Source organism: Palaemon carinicauda, chromosome 1, assembly GCF_036898095.1.
Source record: "Palaemon carinicauda isolate YSFRI2023 chromosome 1, ASM3689809v2, whole genome shotgun sequence".
Taxonomy (NCBI): Eukaryota; Metazoa; Arthropoda; class Malacostraca; order Decapoda; family Palaemonidae; genus Palaemon; species Palaemon carinicauda.
In genome coordinates, this window is record NC_090725.1 from 239,864,131 (window position 1) to 239,884,482 (window position 20,352).

General features: G+C 32.8%; 2 protein-coding genes across 9 annotated transcripts in view; one reads left to right on the forward strand and one right to left on the reverse strand.

Moving 5' to 3' along the window:
• Nucleotides 1–20,352, forward strand: part of LOC137654543 (probable cationic amino acid transporter) — an 837,555-nt gene that overhangs the window by 354,835 nt on the left and 462,368 nt on the right. The gene's annotated exons all lie outside the window — the stretch shown is intronic.
• The window catches only part of LOC137654521 (involucrin-like), an 81,318-nt gene continuing 61,760 nt past the window's right edge, over nt 795–20,352 (reverse strand). For all 5 annotated transcript variants that reach the window (XM_068388260.1, XM_068388250.1, XM_068388229.1 and 2 more), the window contains 6 exons: nt 11,111–12,181; nt 8,081–8,322; nt 7,293–7,442; nt 5,402–5,527; nt 2,114–2,226; nt 795–1,559 (listed from right to left, as the gene is read on the reverse strand). In XM_068388260.1, coding sequence (XP_068244361.1) covers nt 2,173–2,226; nt 5,402–5,527; nt 7,293–7,442; nt 8,081–8,322; nt 11,111–12,179 — 1,641 coding nt within the window. In that variant the 5' untranslated portion in view covers nt 12,180–12,181 and the 3' untranslated portion in view covers nt 795–1,559; nt 2,114–2,172. The remainder of the gene's footprint in view (nt 1,560–2,113; nt 2,227–5,401; nt 5,528–7,292; nt 7,443–8,080; nt 8,323–11,110; nt 12,182–20,352) is intronic.

Sequence of the window (20,352 nt, forward strand, 5' to 3'; positions counted from 1 at the left end):
TTATTAGCTAAGCTAGTAATATATATATATATATATATATATATATATATATATATATATATGTATGTATGTATATATATATATATATATATATATATATATATATATATATATATATATATATATATATATATATATATATATATATATAAAATGTAGGTTTATGAGAAAATATCATTGTTTCTGGAAATTTAAAATTTTTATTTCCTAAAAGCTCCAACAATATAAATCATTTTATTCCTTAAAAAGATATAAAATATAGAAATCCTTAGCTACAAAAATATGAAATTTTGGCTTTATTGTCTGGGGATTTTTACCTTAGAATATAGTCTTTATAGCACTGTTAGAATACTACTTCAGGTAATACAAAACATGAGTTGCGCTTATGGCAGTCGTCGTACTGGTTGGGGACCAACTTTTGGCCCAGATCTTATTATCAATATACAAAAAATGAGTTGGGCAAATTTTTTTTTATTATGGGTCTGTTTCTCCTAATTTTTTCCCGAGAAAATGTGAACTAGTATCAATTTATCTAATTTATTATACTTTAATACCCTTCGTTAGGATCTCTGACGTGTTTTATTATGTGCGCAAATTAAGTTGAGTTTTACCTTATCTGCTACTAAAGTATGGACACCATCTCCTGAGTCATATTATCATAATGTTATTAGTAGAAGCTATGAATTTATGTGTGTGTGTATATGTATATTATATATATGTATATTATATATATATATATATATATATATATATATACCGTGTATATATATATATATATATATATATATATATATATATATATATATATATGCGTATGTGTGTATTCTATGCATATAAATATATGAGCACCTATGCAATGTACACTATAATCTTTGCTCCTGTGTGTGTTTGTGTTTGTGAAACTATATCATAAGGTAATATAAAATATCTACAGTATTTCATACATGTCTCTGTACATACTTTTGTATGTATTGTGTTTGTATATAGTATATGCACATGTGTTTGCATACATTTAATTATATATATATAATATTTGTGCTCATACATACACACATGAACGTAATATTTGTATACTTTACGTACAAATATTCTGTGACTATATATCCTTATTTAATACATATAGACTGTATATGAATGTATACAGCATATATATTTATTCGGTTATATGTCCATGTAAAACTATGGAACTATGGTGCATATAGGTAAACTTTCTAACAAAAATTTCCCTAATGCTTATTAATTGTTTAGTCTTATCTTTAGCTAAAGTAGGCTAAATGTATTTCATTAACGTTTTCAAAGTTAGGCACAACTTTGGACTGGAACTTATCACTTGCACGCTATAGTTTCAGTGTCGTAAAGCTGCTTTGGATTGCGAGACGAAAGTTGCCTTCCTCCTCTTCTTCATCTTCGTTTACTCATCTTATCTTCTTCCTCTTGTTTTCCTACCCTTCTGCCTTGCATTGTACATAACCTCAAAAATATGTATCTAGGAACAACCAGTCTGCGTATCATGAAGGCGGGGAGAGAGAACGCTACATCATCCTTGCCGGTGATTTTACCTAAAAAAGAAAAAAAAAAGAATAACAGTAATAAACACCATTTTACGTTTTTGCGAGACAATTTTCATTAGGTAAAGAGGTAATGACCAGAGCAATGATTGTACAAAGAAACAGTAGTATGGTGTGCTTTTATGGTTAAATGCTGTGGGTCTCTTTTGGTGTAAATAATGTGGTGTTATTTGGATTTCAGTCATTATTTATTTAGCTACATGTGTAATCAGTACATGGCTTGCTTTTATATGAATTAGTTATAAATTTCTAACAAGAAAATGTTTTTTCTTCTTTCATTTTATATATATACATTATATATTTATATATATATATATATATATATATATATATATATATATATATATACTGTATATATATATATATATAAATATATATATATATATATATATATATATATATATATATATATATATATATATATAATAGCTTAATTTGTGTAGATAATCACATATTTCATGTTAGCTCAGAAGCTCTGGCGGCAGGTAATAAAGTGAAAATTTTACCTCTCTACTTTTAAAAGAATTACCTTCTCAGATGCTTACCAGTCCTTTTCCCAGCAGAAATCCGAAAGTGGTTTTGTTGACGTTTATTCATATCACGGCTAATAAGGATTCTGATGCTGGCTCTTGCTCTCATGTTGTTCTTGTTCGTGTTGCTGTTGAAAAAGACAGAGGCATCAGTTGGTTCTCTTCTCAACAGAAAGAATGAAGGAAAATTAATGTAAATACTGAGTTAATTTTAAAGTATGACAATAACAAGAATTAGTCCTTGACCGGTGTTAAAAAGCCCATAGAAATAAGGAGTCTCCTCGCAAGCCCAGTAGAATACAGGTCTGGAGTAGAATTGTAACAATAGAAACGGTTTGAATAGAGGTCAATTTGTGGCAAAGCGAGATATGAATTATGGGATCGGACTAGAATTACGAAGTGCATAAACAAGATAGCAGTATTCACACAAAAATGGATGTCAACTCTGTTATATGTCACTACCCTCAATTCAGTGTTACTGTATTTGTTATATTTGTTATGATATTTTCCAGCATTGAATTTTATAAATGTAATCAACACAGTCATTTGAGGAGTCCAGAGTTTGACCCCAATGTAAGGTAGAATTTTACTTTATACTGATTATCTTTTGCCGATATTTATAATATTAATATTTTGTGTATTGTACGAACATTACTAAATATCAAAAGAAATTTGGATTAATGTTGAATACTAGAACTATGAATTGAAGACAACATATCACCTTTAATTACCTTATATATATAATACTTTGTTAATGTGACCATATAGCATTTTATATATATGTATTATACTGTATGTATATATATATATATATATATATATATATATATATATATATATATATATATGAACAACAACATCAACAACAAATGCAGCCATTTCTTAACCCATTGCAGCACAAAGGCCTCAAACAAGTCCTTATTCATGTCTGGGGTTTGGCTAGTTTTCATCATCCATACTGGTCACTGTGTATTGGTGATAGTAGGAGACTGTAGTCTGATCACTCAAAGCAAACCAGCCTATTATTGGTGGCCCTGACTAGTATAGCTTTGCTGGTCATGGTAATACTGAAAACCCTTTCACCCCACTAAGGTAGTATATATATATATATATATATATATATATATATATATATATATATATATATATATATATATATATCCTCTTCATAATAAAGAGCAAGTGTCTCAATATAGCATCTGTTACGCTAGGTGGGAAATGGCGTACTCATAACCTGGTAGGGGTTACCCCGAGAGGTACACTTAGAAACCACACTTACCCACAAGGTCCCAAACCAGCGGCTTGTAGTTAGGAAAGGGGAAGTAGGTGGTAAAGGTTGTAAATGTGTGTTTTTGCATGTGCATATCTATATATATTTAGACGTTATTTTTTATCGCTCGGGTACACTACATATATATGTACTGTATATATATATATATATATATATATATATATATATATATATGCCTGTGGTTAAATTTTTATTATAAATTTTTCCTTTAAGAAAAGGAGTTGCAGATGTTAGACTTCATGAAGTATTTGTCTGTTTTTTTATTATAATGTATAAGCAACAAATGACGTTCTTCACATTTTTCTTTACTCATGGTAATGTAAGTATTGAGCTTAATAAGTAAAAGGTTATAAAAATGCACCTATATTGACTACAAAGACATCTTTAAAATGTAAAAAGATATTGTTCATTCAATCGGGAGCCGATATTGCTACTCTTAGCGTTTTCTTAAAGGTCAACACTGAGGCAAGCACGCTCTGGTGCTTCAGTGTCCAACCTTTGATCGTTGGAATAAAGAAATTGGTTCTTAATGTTAATTGAGGAACTGCTTGGCATGTCTAAAACACTCCTTTATGGGTGACTGATAAACCTTTTCCTAATTTTGTACTCTTTGGATGCCAGCATTGTTATTTAGATGCGTTAATTTGCGTATATTTTAACTTTATAAGGGCTACAAGAAATTGTTATTTATCATTTGTAATAATTTTTTAAATGATTAATCAATTTTTTACTTCTCAAAAATTTCCTCTCTCCCATTATATAAGAAAATGTTAATTATTCCTATTTTCTTGAGAATTGAATCGGATTAGATATATATAGCACTAAACAGAAAACATAACAGTTTATCATTCTTATAAATGACATGCTTTGATACTTTTATCTATAATGGTTACTCAGAAGCATATTTATAACATAAGGGCTATTTAAGATATCACTACAATAATTATTATACAAGTTAAAAAATTCATTCCAAGAAAAAGTGATTTGCATAGATTAATGATAAAACTAGGGTGTAAAATTTCAAGTAGAAAACCCAAATTATAAATGGGAATACATGACTCAAGTCTTATATTACCAATGACGAAATATAAGACATTTTTATATAAATTGTTATGTAATAATGCATATAAAAATGAAACACCAAATTTTACTGTAGATTAGAATTATAAACATAAATATACAAGAAATAAGACCATAAAATCGTAAATGATTAGGTTGAACTAATGCTTCAATAAATCAAACGGTGTGCATCATCAAAAGGCCTCAAAACATTGACGACTAGCCTACTTCAAACTACTAATCTTTTTAAATTAGTAAGAGTTTAATCTGAATCTCAATATTGCAATTTAATAAATAGAGAGTTATGGGGTCCTATAACTGGCCAGACAGTACTGCATTGGATCATTCTCTGAGGTTACGATTCACTTTCGCTTTGCCTAACCATACACCGAATAGTCTGGCCTATTCTTTACAGATTCTCCCCTATCCTCATACACCTTACAACACTGAGATTATCAAACAAGAGACTTTTTAGCTATGGTAAGCAACTCATCTAGGAGAAGGACACTCCAAAGTCAAACCATTGTTCTCTAGTCTTGGATAGTGCCATAGCCTCTGTACCATGGTCTTTCACTGTCTTGGGTTAGAGTTCTCTTGCTTGAGGGTACTTACACTATTCTAACTAATTTCTCCTCCTCTTTTCTTTGTTAAAGTTTGTATTGTTTATATAGGAAGTTTTTATTTTAATGTTACAATTCTTAAAATATTTTATTTTTCCTTGTTACCTTTCCTCACTGGGCTATTTTCCCTGTTGGGTTCCCTGGGCTTATAGCATCATGCTTTTCCAACTGAGTTTGTAGCTTAGCAAGTAATAATAATAATAGTAACTAAATGATAATATGAAGAGATAGAGGTGCTGCAGACTATTTTGAATCAAGCTGGGTTCCTGCTGAAAAAGTTAAACCGGACTTAGTTGTCAAACCTACCTTTACATTCTATTTATAAAAACTTACGACAACTATGGCGAAGCAGAGCAGGAGCACCTTCCATTTCATATCGATCTCCTTCGTGAGTTTCAATCGGGTCTTGGCTAGTTCCGTCGTTATTTCACCAACCTTGGCACCTTCAAGAGAGAAAATCTGTAATTCAAGATAAAAAAAATTAGTTGTTAGGAGAAATTACTAGAATGGCGTATATTTTCACTGCTTTCGGATGTTTGTGTGTGTGTGTGTGTGTATGTAGAGAGAGAGAGAGAGAGAGAGAGAGAGAGAGAGAGAGAGAGAGAGAGAGAGAGAGAGAGAGAGAGAGAGAGTAAAAAAATCCGTCTGTAAAAAAATGCATTTGATGATAATCCTCGAACCTGAAAAAGTCTATTAGATTCAGTCTTTGAAAAGACTGGAGAAAAACACAGCTTTCACGAAGTCCAAATTCAGAAATTAACCGATAAGAAAATTTTATAATGAGATAAATTTTGGGAGTCTTTTCAGAGCGAAAAAAATATGAAGAAAAGAAGAATGTGAACTTGAAATGTAGATGAGCTGACATGAATTCCAGATTCTGGATTACAGATATGACAGGGAATGACTTCGCTTCCTTCTTCCTACGTCCTATCCACCTGCTCCTCCTCCTCCTCCTTGTTTTCTTGCTCCTTCTCCCTTTCTCTCCTTTTTCGTGGATGGAGGATAACTCCCACCATAATTGAGTCGCATATGAAAGTAGTTTTGCATATAATCGCTGTGATGCAAATTTACAAGTCCGAATGAATAGTCGTTTGTAAGTGATTAGCCTATGGTTAGGGTGTGGGGTGGGTATTACTCTTTCCCTGGGGGTAGCTTAGCTGGCGACATTCCAAAAACTGATGAAACAAGTAAGATTATCAAAATCTCCCATTTCTTAGATCTCTTCGTTTTCTTTATCGATTTTATTCTTTATTCTCGTCCATTATGCAGGATTTTCTTTTAATGCCTCCTATTTCAGATTTATTTAGCAAGGTGGAAGGAATATGTTTAGAAAATGATAGAGCTTATAATGCTGTTAAAGACAAAAAATGCATAGTTGACATGGGTAAATATCGAATTCGCTCCGACTTGGGATCATACACCCATTAGGAAATTCCTTTCATGATAAGTAACCATCTTCTACTCGCATGAAAATAATAGCGTATGTCCACATACTCTTGGTGTAAATACTATCATCCAAAAGTACTGGTCGATAATGATAATGAATTATTTTTATCATTATTTCTAATAGATATTGCTAGTATGTGGAATGAATATTATTGAAATATCCCTTTTTTTTTTTACACCAAGACTTGTTTTATTTACATTATAATTTTTGGGACATGCTATAAGTAAATCTTTAACTTCAGACCGGACTGCATTCCAGAGTTTGCTGTGTTGTAAACGGTTCTTACCTTAAATTATATCAGAAATTAACATCATAGGTCAGCTTACTTTGAAAACATAGAAGTCTCCGAGTCCATCCAAGATTTTCATAACATTAATTTGATATTAGAGTATTCGCCTGCAGTTAATTGTAGCTATTTCAGTGGTAATTGGATAAGAGAATAAATTTCGTTACAAACCATGCTACAGGAAAACTCTGGCATGAACGAATAGATGACTTAAAGATAATTTTGTATCACACACACACACACACACACATATATATATATATATATATATATATATATATATATATATATATATATTATATATATATTATATACTGTATATATTATAAATATATGATATATTTATGGACAGTATATATATATATATATATATATATATATATATATATATATATATATATATATATATGTGTGTGTGTGTGTGTTTTTGTGTGTGTGTGTATAGCCTTTACAGTGATACGTAAATTTTAAGCCTCCGTGATTGAACCCACCGTATAGTTTGGCTTATCGAAGCATCTTTGCTCTTTTTTCACGGTGAGGAGTCTGTCTCCCCCAGGGTTGGTCAGAACGATTCTCTTGAAGGGACCGTCGTTCGTAATCGATCCAATTTTCACATCCGGGCTTAAGGTTACATCGGCTATCTGGAAAGAAACGAAATTAAATGTTTAACGGTATTTAGACGGTGAATCTGCTTTTTTTTTTTTCTCCAAAGGGCACTAAAGTTCACTTTTTTTTAACTAAGAGTGTGACATATTCTAATAAGTCAACATGACAGTGTCAATATGCTTATAAATGAGAGAGGTTACAAAGTGAAGTTGATCAGTTCGGTAGAAGGAACACACTTGGTTCTCCTTAAATTTTCACCTGTTCACGTATTGTTAGCTGTCATATTTGTGACTTTCATCAACAGAAAAATTATCATTATCATTACTTTATTATTTTCGGTGAAACTACTTATCACCATGAAAGGCAAAATGTGTGTCCATCATTATAACTGAGATTTCAGTGATGAAAATCCTTTTACAAAATATTGTACAGTTTAGTAACCTTCAGTATCTGCTTTAAGTTATGTGAAAATGTACAATATACCAATGGCTACTATCTTTCATGCAATGTCACACTTTCTTGACACTGTGGTCTAATATATTAATGCATTTTCCACATATTTGATGTCACTAGTACTGATACAATGCCTTCCATTATTGACAATCATCTACTGCTATTATAGCTATTACAACTACAGTACCCCAACCACCCAGTCATTAGCGTGTTCTCTTACCCACGTGTTGAAACAGCACATTTTGGAACTGAAGTTGACTTCGGTGATGAGGGCATCTTGCATCATGAGGTCTCTCAGAAAGAACTTCATGGGCTGGGTATTCCTGTTGCAGCAAGCTGGCACGGGTAAGCGCTTCAGCCAACTCAAGAAGCACTTGCATTCGATCGGATCCCAGTCCCTTCTCACCTGGAAGAGGACGCTTTTGTTCTCCCCGAGCACCTGGTACTTCCCGCCTTTGTGGGCTGCAAGAAAGAAAAGGAGGATGGAGTGCATGGCAGAGACGAGGGAAGTATAAGAAATATCGGTAGAGGTGAAGTGGCCAAGTCAAAAACAAAGGGAAGGAAAATGAATGGGGTTTGTTGAAGGGAAGAGAGCGAACTGTTCTTGATATGTATAAAAGGTTATGGAGCTGTGAAAAAAAAAGTCTGTTTAGGAAGAATAAAAGAGGAATTGATAAGTGGTTAAAAGACAATTAAATTAATTCACTTAAAGTTAGAAGATACTGAAGTATTATAGAAAAGTGTGCTCAACTTTCAGCACACTGTACATATTTATTCATATATGCCTATTGCAATTGCCTGCTTGTCCGTCTATTGTCGATTGTTCAATGTATCTGTGTATTTATATACAATATATACAATAGTAGTATGGCATCAGTATTATTAAATTTGAATATATATATATATATATATATATATATATATATATATATATATATATATATATATATATAAGTGTGTGTGCGTATATATATATATATATATATATATATATATATATATATATATATTATGTGTGAGTCTTGTATATATATATATATATACATATATATATATGTATGTATATATATATGTATATATATATATATATATATATATATATATCTATATATATATATATATATATATATATATAGTGTGTGTGTTTGCTTTGTATGTATTTAGTTTTACTTATTTTACTTATCACTTTACCTTTGTGTTGCTCACTTGAACAGTAGCAAGAAATCGTGGGTATGGCACCATTGCTGAGAAAGAAATGCTGTAGCCGAGGTTCCTAGCATTGAAGAGCAAAAGTTACTCTCTGGTGAATAATGGTAATCTATTCCCCTGCCCAGAAGATCATTTTTAAGTTGGCCTAACATTCACTTTAGGCATGTCTGTGTGCATGGACAACTTAGTAAATATTTCTTGTATAACTGGTGTGATAATTCGTTTAGTATAGGTGATTTATATGTGGTAATTAATATCTTCATGATTTTTTTTTATGACAAAATCATCCATATTTAATATATATTTACGCTATATACAGCTGTTGGTAATAGATTATTCGTATATGCTATGAGGCTGATAACGTTGTGCTAAATCCTTGGTAGTTGGAGCAGTAACACGAACCCCCATGAATGAAAATATTTTGAAAGAGAAGATGGATTTTTACAATTAACAATGGATGCAAATAACAATAATAGCTTTTATCCGGGTATTGTCAAGTGTCTCTTGAATATGCTATTGTTATCGATCTATAATGATGCTAATAGATAGAATATGGATGAACCTTTCATTCTGAGTATATATAGGCATGAATGCAACATTGTTACCATAAATAAACTTAATGACATATAGTTTCAATGAGTATGATTGAGATCTGCATTTTAGCTTTTCATTTGATGCTGTAGATAACGAAGCATTCCGCTTTAGTATATTGTTTTCATAAGATACTATGAATATTTAGATTCTGCCTTGTAATATAAGACAGCAACCTACCAGAGATATATCACTAATGGTACAAAGCAACTTACCGTGAAGTATTCCATAATGTGTAGCAACCAGTCTTAAAATTACCTGTTACTTGATGCTTTTTTACCCTAAACAGATGAGGGGCACCTCTTTAATCACCTCGTGTTTTTCTTATTTTTCTTACACAGCCATGGGCAGCGTAGGATTTATCCTTCATGATACGGGTCAGATTTTTTACCGTCTTATTTCTCAGTGATTAGTCTCATTTGTCAGTATTTCTGAGCAGAATCAATCCTAAAACTACATAAATACAGTGAGAAGAATCAAATTGAAAAATGGAATTACACAGGGAGACTGGAATAAGTTTTCTAAAATTTAGATCGGGAAAATGTAGGAATTAATATTACTGGAAAATACCTTAACAACTTAATCTTTGCATATAACATAGTTGTGTTTAGTAAATCATGACCGGAATTGCAAAAGATGATAAAACATTTGAATAAAGAAAGAAGAAATGTAGGGCTGAAAATAAATATGGGTAAAACTAAGATAATGTTCAATGAAAAGGCAGAGAAAACAAATAAGAGTTATGGACAAACCTATAGAGATTTTTAATGAATGTATTTACTTAGGACAGACAATAAGTGTTTCCCAGGACACGAGACCGAAATTAAAAGAAGGACTAGTATGGGATGGAGAGCTTTTGGTAAACAAAATTAGGTTATGAAAAGAAAATTACCACTTTCTTTAAAAAGTAAACTATTTAATCAGATAGCCCTACCAGAAACTTGGAACCTTTCTAAAGCTTTAGATTATAAGCTAGTTACAACTTAGAGCTATGGAAAGAATAATGCTGGGAATCACACTGATACAGAAAGAAGAGCAACATGGATACGCGAGCAAACTAAAGGATATTCAAACGTAAAAAAAAAAAAAAAAAAAGATGGACACGGGAGGACATATAATGAGATGAGAATTACAGATAGTAGATGGACATTAAGAATAACAGAATGGGTCCCTAGAGATTGCAAAAGAAGCAGGGGAAGGAAGAGAAGAAGATGGATTGAGGAACTAAGAAATTTGTAGGTGTGGAGTGGCATAGAAAGACCATAAACAGACGCATGTAGCAGGACATTTCTGAAGGCTTTGTTCTTCAGTGGTCTAGTAATGGGTGATGATTATGATATATATATATATATATATATATATATATATATATATATATATATATATATATATATATATATATAGAAAGAAATGTAAATCTTTCATTACAATAAATATAAATTATACTTACAGTTGCAATGGATGCTCTTTACAACCATTTGTGATATGCTGCCCAGGGCTTCCACGGTGGGTGGAATAAACGGTTGGGTCCGGTTTTTCCTAGGTGGGGCTTGAACTGTGTTTGCTTCTGCTCCTGCATGTTGCTGTTTCTTTTGCTGTGGCTGCTGTTCTTTTTTCGGCTGCTGTGATTTTTCCTGATTTTGCACTTGTGGCTTTACTTGCTTTTGTGGTTGTTGATCTTGTCTCTGTTCTTTGTTCTGCTGATCTTGTTTCTGTGCTTGTTCCTGCTGTTGATCTTGTTTCTGTTCTTGGTTTTGCCGTTGATTTTGTTTCTGTTCATGGTTCTGCTGTTGATCTTGTTTCTGTTCATGGTTCTGCTGTTGATCTAGTTTCTGTTCTTGACCTTGTTTCTGGTCTTGGGTCTGCTGTTGATCTTGTTTTTGCTCTTGGTTCTCCTGTTGATCTTGTGTCTGTTCTTGCTCCTTCTGTTGATCTTGTTTCTGTTCGTGCTCCTTCTGTTGATCTTGTTTGTATTCTTGTTCCTGCTGTAGATCTTGTATCTTTTCTTTCTCCTGCTGTTGATCTTGTTTCTGTTCTTGCTCCTGCTGTTGATCTTGTTCATGTTCTTCCTCCTGTTGTTGCTGTTGATGGTCTTGTTCATGTTCTTGTTCCAGCTGTTGATCTTGTTTCTGTTCGTGGTTCTGCTGTTGATCTTGTTTCTGTTCTTGCACCTGTGATTGTTTTTCTTCTAAATCTTGCTGTTTTGGCTTTTCATCTTGATTCTCGTCTTGTTCCTGCTTTCGTGGCTGTTGATCTTGTTCCTGTTCTTCTTCCTGCCCTTGTTCATGCTGCCTCTGTAGTTGTTCATGATTCTGTTCCTTCTCTTGCTGTTTTTCTTTATCTGGTTTCTGTTCTTGTTCCTGCTGTTTTGGCTCTTGCTCTTTTGATTGATGGTTCTGCTGCTGTTTTTTATCTTGAGTTTCGTCCATTGGGTTAAGCTCAAGGAGCTCGTTTTCTTCAGCTTCCTTTGGAGGATCTTCCGGACTTCCCCCAACCAAGGTTTCTTCTGTGCTAGTCATTCCTGTTAATAGGAAAGCGGATGAATATCATGATGGTGACTATGATAATGCATGATAAATTATATGAAAACCATACTACAGTAATGAAATTTGTTCTAGGATATATAATCTCGTGTGGAAAATAATAATGAATATTTCTGTATAAAAAAAAAATATTTGCATATAAAACATATATAAAGTTTCCCTTGAGAAACATGGGCACCCACACACTATATTGGAATACGTACATATGCTAATTACGTATATAAACTTTATGTAAAATATTCATCTTTAATCCCCATGCAGCTCAAAAGTTCTGCAAATCTGGTTTTTGGGTTCCCTTCCAGCGTAATGATTCTATACCTCTCTGATCATTTTAATGAGCTAAATGATTGCTGATATTCTTTGCTTTTACAGTAGGTTCCATCTAATCCCTTTTGACAAGATTCCACTACAGATAACTCTGTCACCAAGCCTTTACCAACAATAAGCCTTCTTTCTTCAATTCGGAACACTACCCCAGCATACTGAAATCGTTAAAGATAGGTAAGGGCAATGGGCTTAATGATATTCCTCATTGGCCTCATATAGAATGGATATATAAGCTTGTACGGTGTTTTGGAGTTGTATTTTTGAATTAATCCAAGACTATTTTTTTTTTTAAAGGAAAAGTTTTTCAAGTGATTACTTCATCCATGATAACTGATAAATTTGGAGAGATGGTAGGGGACTTGAGTATTCATATAAAGTACAATGTGCAGGGGTGGAATAGTACATTTTGCATGATTAAAGAGGGTGACTAGCATTCGCATCTGATGTTTGGAGTAGAAAGTTACCAAGATCATAATGGTTTAGGCTGATGGAGTCTATGGGGTTGTGAGCGAGGTGACGCTAAATGACGTCACCACTCCAATCAGTTTCCTTGAAGCACTAACTTTTCTCAATTTATAGACCTTGTGGCCACATGAGCTTGCATTTGAGTGGAACCCTCTGGTGGTCAAAGGACACCTAATTAATTGAAAGTTTTGATCCGACCAGTCATCCATCATCTCTCTAAATTCATCAGTGGTCAAGAAAAGAGAAATAATTTGAAGTTTATGGTGTCTCAGTGGTAATTTGTTTTAATGGCCTTTTTAATTCACAGAACGCTATTAAATTACGGCGTGTTTTACTTTTCAGTGTACTATAGTGCATAGATATATTTTTGTTACCTAACAAGTCAATTCAAATTAATTCTGAGGGTTCTTATTATATTGATACAATAATTAACGGTATTAAGACTGGTAAGTTATTTATGTTCCTCCCCCCCTCTCTCTCTCTCTCTCTCTCTCTCTCTCTCTCTCTCTCTCTCTCTCTCTCTCTCTCTCTCTCTCTCTCTCTCTCACTGGTACTTTTCTTTCTGACTTTGATATTGAACAAAAAGTAATTTCAATTTCCGCTAATAACCAGCGTTTGCTCCACTCTTGGTGTTTTATACAGGTATTTGCCTAAGGTAATTGGGTAAATGTCAAAACTTCCGGCTGCACTTTGGTGGAAATGTAAATTTGTTCTCTGTTTTCAGCATGCTTAGTGTTATCAGAAACCAAATTTTGTATTCAAATAGACTGAACCCTACTGTAGGGTCAATGAAAGGTTAAACCATTTGAAACCTAGGTAAACACCATTGTATTTAGAGATATTTGTTCTCAAACAATAAAGCTACGAAATAGTTTGGCTCAAGTAGTGTTTACTGTATAACGCCTTGAAAGATTCGAACACACTTGTGTTGAGTTTATTAATAGTCTCTGTCGTTTTCATTATAAATTCATTGTTTCATAGTCTTGAACTTTCCGGCATACTTCAGTGCCCATTTTACTTGGCAAAATGTTGGGCAGAGAATTTAATTTGCGAGAAAAGCGTGTCCAATTTGCATATACTCAGCCACAGAACCTGTGGAAGTTTGTGCTTGCAAAGCTGCTTCATCATTTTGCTTCTTTCCTATCATTGCCAGTTTGTTTGTAATTGGTACACTTTTGGAATTAGTTTTCATGTTTATTGATATTACTAGATATATCAGCTGGATGTCAGTTAAACACACTGGAGTTTTTAAGGTTTTAAAGGCCATTTATGAATGGCAGAGGCAAGAGACAGTGACATTGCCCTATCAAGCAGGACAATGCCCAAGAGACTGACCATATATATATATATATATATATATATATATATATATATATATATATATATATATATATATGATCAGCACCCAAGCCCCCTCTCCATCCAAGCTAGGACCGAGGGGGGGCCAGGCAATGGCTGCTGATGACTACTCAGCAGATAGACATATAGGCTCCCGTAAACTCTCCATCCTTAGCTTATAAGTATGGTGGGGTTGCAGCGACCAAAGGAACTAACGAATTTCAGTGGGACTCGAACCCCAGGCAAGGACGTTACCAACAGGCCACCACAACCCTGAGAGAGTCGGTCAACATAATTTTTCTCTTCAATGTATATAGTCCTAATTTTGTGTTTCACTTACACTTATGTTCTCTATATTTCCCGGCGTCAATGACCTCAGATGTCAGGATGCCTGAAAACTTTAAATCAATCAATCAATCTCTATATTTCCTCCACCGACTCCCCTTTTCTTCATCTCTTCAAACTAATGCTCTTTTCAGCAACTCTTTACCTTTGTTCCAAATTTACCTCCTATTCTTATTTTCTCAACAAACAGGTAGGGTTCACATCTGTGTCTGTCTTGAGTATGTCTTCATATGTTACCAAAGTATCTACAGATGGGATCGTGTTTTAATTGAACTATGAATTACGTGTCTCCTTTCAAACGCTTAATTAAATTTTTCTTGATATCGAAGATGATATATTTGTTGCTTATGAAAACATATCACCCAATGTAATGTATAGGAATTTTCAGCGAATTCTGTGCTTTATAAAAGGTTGAAGGTTAATGTTATTGATCTGAGATTGTTTTTATGTATTCGTATAATGAATAATTAGCTCGCTAAAAGATCATGGCCACAATCACAATCTCACTGTCGATACCAGTTACGCTATTTGTAAGAGGCTACAATAGGAGCTGATTGGTATTATTTCTTAATATAAAAGAAAAAGTCCTATTCGACAATGCCATGCAGTTGATTGCTTTCCTAACCGAAAGATCAATGATCAAGATTAATGTTTGTAATTTGTCTGATTATGACGAGGTTTGATGGTAAACTTATTACTGTACGTTATCATCTTTATTGTCATTGTTATCAGTAGTAACAACATTCATAATTATTATTTTTATGCAGTCATTTCTAATAAGAAAGGTGATAATAGTAGACTATTGGGGAGAGAGAGAGAGAGAGAGAGAGAGAGAGAGAGAGAGAGAGAGAGAGAGAGAGAGAGAGAATTCTGAAAGGGAGCTTGAAAGTCGAAAGAACTACAAAGGGTAAGACTTACTGAGGGGAAAACCAAGGACAGAAAGCTTTCAATGGAAACTGGTAACGTCATTCACTAAGCAAGAAACAACGATTTCTTGGGGGCATCTGTATTCAAATATTTGTTTTCTTTGAAATTTAGGTGTCATTTTTTCTTGTGGTCGAAGCTCAATGATTATTTTTATGAATATTGTGCTTAGTAATAGTAGCACTAGTAATAAGCGATGTTTACTCTAACCGTTCATAACTTTTTCCACAACGATGAATTGCAATTTATCATCATCCAGGTAATATGCTGTTTTGTCATTTACTGGCAGTTATTCTTCAGGAAGCTTCCACGACCACTTTGTTGCCCATTCTTTAAGGAGTCTTGCGAATCAGCTACTTTTAGAATGGTAGTTTTCAAGTGTTGTAGAGGTGCCACGATGTCACATACCCCAGTAAATGATATCATTCCTGTCTTACTAATTACGTTTAAAAGAGTTTTAATGATACTTTAAAGCGACGTGTGTGATGAATTTTTTATGTGGTTGTAATATGTAATGCGTGGAAATATATATCCATATATATATATATATATATATATATATATATATATAAATATATATATATATATATATATATATATATATATATATATATGTATATATATATATATATATATATATATATATATATATATATATATATATATATATATATATATATATACATATATATATATATATATATATATATATATATATATATATATATATATATATATATATATATATATATAAAGAGAAAATTCCGATTGAGAAAGGAGTAAGACAGGAAGGCCCCATTTCTCCAAAATTATTCACATCATGACTAGAAGACGTTTTAAAGATTTATATTGGGAAAATGTAGGCATTATTATTAATGGGGAGTACCTTAACAACTTTAGATTTGCAGATAATATAGTTGAGTTTAGTGAATCTTGGGAGGAATTCCTAAAGATGATTGAAGATTTCAATAGCGAAAACAGAAATGTATGACTGAAAATTAATGAGTCAAAACTAAGATAATGTTCAATGAAAGTGCAGAGAGAAAATAAATAAGTTATGGCCGAGTCTCTAGAGATTGCTCATGAATATACTTACTTAAGACAAACATTAAGCGTTTCCCAGGACACGAGACCGAAATTAAAAGAAGGATAAGCATGGTATGGAGAACTTTAGGCAAACAAAATTGGAATATGAAAAATAAAATGCCACTTCTTTGAGAAGAAGAGTATTCAATGAAATTGTCCTACCCGTTTTAACTTGTGCATCAGAAACTTGGAACCTTACTAAAGCCTTAGAACGTAAGCTAGTTACAACTCTAAGGACTAAGAATAGAATAATGATGGGAATAACACTAAGAGACAGAAAAAGAGCAACATGGATACGAAAACAAACGTAAGCAGATGATATTCTAATAACATGAAAGAAAAAGAAATGGAGTAGGCAAGACATAAGTAGAAGGACAGATAATAGATGGCCATTAAGAATTACAGAGTGGGTCACTAGAAATGGCAAAAGAACCAGGGGAATGAAGAGAAGACGATGGATTGACGAACTAAGAAAGTTTGAGGCTGTGGACTGGCATTGAAAGACCATAAACAGACGTAACTGGAAGGATATGTCGGAGGCCTTTGTTCTGCATTTGAATAGTAATGGCTGACGATTATATATATATATATATATATATATATATATATATATATATATATATATATATATATATATATATATGCGTGTGTGTATAGCATATTGTAAAATTTACAGCATCCAATTATTAATCTTTAGGATACATATTGTATTGTACTGTTTATGCATATATATATATATATATATATATATATATATATATATATATATAATATCATATATTCATAAAATTTCTCCTGTCAAAACAGGAACAAGGAGTTCCGAATGTTTCTGTGGTCAGGGTAATAAATATATTCATTTTTTTCTGATTTGAAAAAAAAAAACTTTAGATTATCGCTGTTAGACAAGAAATAATTGCAGGGAAATAAAGAAATAGAAGGATATTATAGTGCTATTAACATCATAGAGAGGAACAAGTTACTTTAAGTGGACTTCCATCAATGTATATAAAAGGTAAAGAGCTTGAGAGAAGGACTGTAATAACATAACATGAATATTTTCCATATCTTCCTATCTTATCGGAGCGTTTGTATTTGTTATCTCTTGTGTTTCTGCTTCTTTCTTATTTTATTTTAAGAAGGATGTTCTCTCTAGTGTATTCAAAAGGAAATTAAATGCACAACTCATTACAATGATCACGGATTAGCTAAGTGCAGTTAATGTACAGTGTATGATCTGTTTTCCCTTTACTCAGTGAACATTTATATATATTTAGAGGTGTTCATTGACTGTAGTGATTAGGGGGCTTTTTATTATAGTTGATTTATAAAATTATGGTAAAATAATGTAACAATATGTTATTTAAAACCACAATGATAATAATATTTAGAATAGTGATAACAAAATTAATGATAATGTTTATAATAAAGTTATATAAACAGTATCGTATTCTGAAACCTTTGCTAATTAAAAGAAATGAATAGAAAATTAAGGTTATTTTTGAAAAAGTCATCTCTGCACACAGAAATTTCTGTTGTTTCATTGACTATCATCGTATATGTTATCTTCATTCATATCACAATGAATTTTACTATTATTAGTTTCATTATCGATGTTATTATTGAAAGTAGCAGTAGAAGTAGCAATCATATATTATTTAGCCTCTTAAAAAATTGTGTGATATTTGTGCCATCATAATAAAGAATTATCAGTACCAGTAGCGCTGAGGTACAACTACTAAACTAGTGAGGAATATAGGCAGATAAAGAGGGAAATAAAGAGAATGTTAGCGATTGTAAAGGGAGAAGCCAGGAAAAAGTGGTAAGAGATATTGGAACACCGAAGGGAGAAATGGTAATGTACAGAATTGCAGAAGCGATATGAAAAGACAGGCAGGATGTAGGAGAGATAGGAATGATTAAAGGTGAAAAGTGGAATATCGTAATTGAGGAAGAGGATGGCAAGAGAAGATGAAAAGACTATTGCTCACTACTATTAAACACTGAGCATAAGTAAGAATAACTGAAAAATTTTCTTGCAGTAGGTGGACCAATAATATTATTATTATTATTATTATTATTATTATTATTATTATTATTATTAAATGCTAAGCTACAACCCAAGTTGGAAAAGCAGGATGCTATAAGCCCAGGGGCCCCAACAGGGAAAATATCCCAGTGATAAAAGGAAACAAGGAAAAATAAAATATTTCAAAAACAGTAACAACATTAAAATAAATATTTCCTATATAAACTATAAATACTTTAAAAAAAATAAGAGGAAGAGAAATAAGATAGAATAGTGTGCCCGAGTGTACCCTCAAGCAAGAGAACTCTAACCCAAGACAGTGGAAGACCATGGTACAGAGGCTATGGCACTACCCAAGACTAGAGAACAATGGTTTGATTTTGGAGTGTCCTTCTCCTATAAGACCTGCTTACCAAAGTTAAAGAGTCTTCTACCCTTACCAACAGGAAAGTAAAGCCATTGCACAATTACAGTGCAGTAGTTAACCGCTTGAGCGAAGAATTGTTTGGTAATCTCGGTGTTGTCGGGTGTATGAGGACAGAGGAGAATCTGTAAAGAATAGGCCAGACTATTCGGTGTCTGTGTAGGCAAAGGGAAAGAACCGTAACCAGAGAGAAGGATCCAATGTAGTACTGTCTGGCCAGTCAAAGGACCCCATAACTCTCTAGCGGTAGTATCTCAACGGGTGGCTGGTGCCCTGGCCAGCCCAAACATCAGAGTGAAGTCGAGAATTCTATAAAGAAAAGAAAACTAAATAATGCTGCAGAAAAATGAGAGCTAACCTTTGAAATTATTAAGGTATTGGTAAATCTAGGCAGGCACTATTGGAAAAGATTTGGGATGTAGAGAAAATGCCAAGGGACTTGGAAGATAGTTGAATGATTAGAATGTATAAATAAAAAGGATGCATTTTAAACGGTGGGAACTAGAGAGGAATAAATTTTTAGGATCCTGTATATATGGTTCTAGAAAGAATAGTAGAATGAATGTCGAGGGAGTTGATAGATATACGTGAGAAACGGCTAGTAAGTACTGTTGTTTTGTTGCACTTATCTCTTACTTCATTAAGTAGAATTATCCTAAATTCTATGTTGCTGTTGTTGTTATTATTATTATTATTATTATCATTATTATTATTATTATTATTATAAGGAAGGAAAGGAAATGAGGAAACAAATAGAACATTGTGCCTGAGTGTTTATGAAAAGAAAGAGCACGGTGGATGCTGCTTTTATAGTAAGACAATTCCAAGAATATCTAGAAGGAAACAGGAAAATTTACGTTTTATGGATCTTGAACTGGTGTATGACGGGACCAAGAAGGTTAATCTTTTGGTATCAAAGAGAGAGAGAGAGAGAGAGAGAGAGAGAGAGAGAGAGAGAGAGAGAGAGAGAGAGAGAGAGAGAGGAGTACTGAAGTTGGTAAGATTAGTGAGGATAATTTATGAGGTGGCCAAGAACCACCGTGCAGTCAAAATATGGGGAGACTGAGGCATTCCTTGAGGAGGTTGACCTCCATCAGGGATCTACTCTGAGTCCATTCTTATTCCTCGTCATTAAAGACACTTTATCATCAGAATTGAGGAACAACGAAGAATTGTGGGAACTGATGTTTGCTGATGATTCAGTCATTATAGAC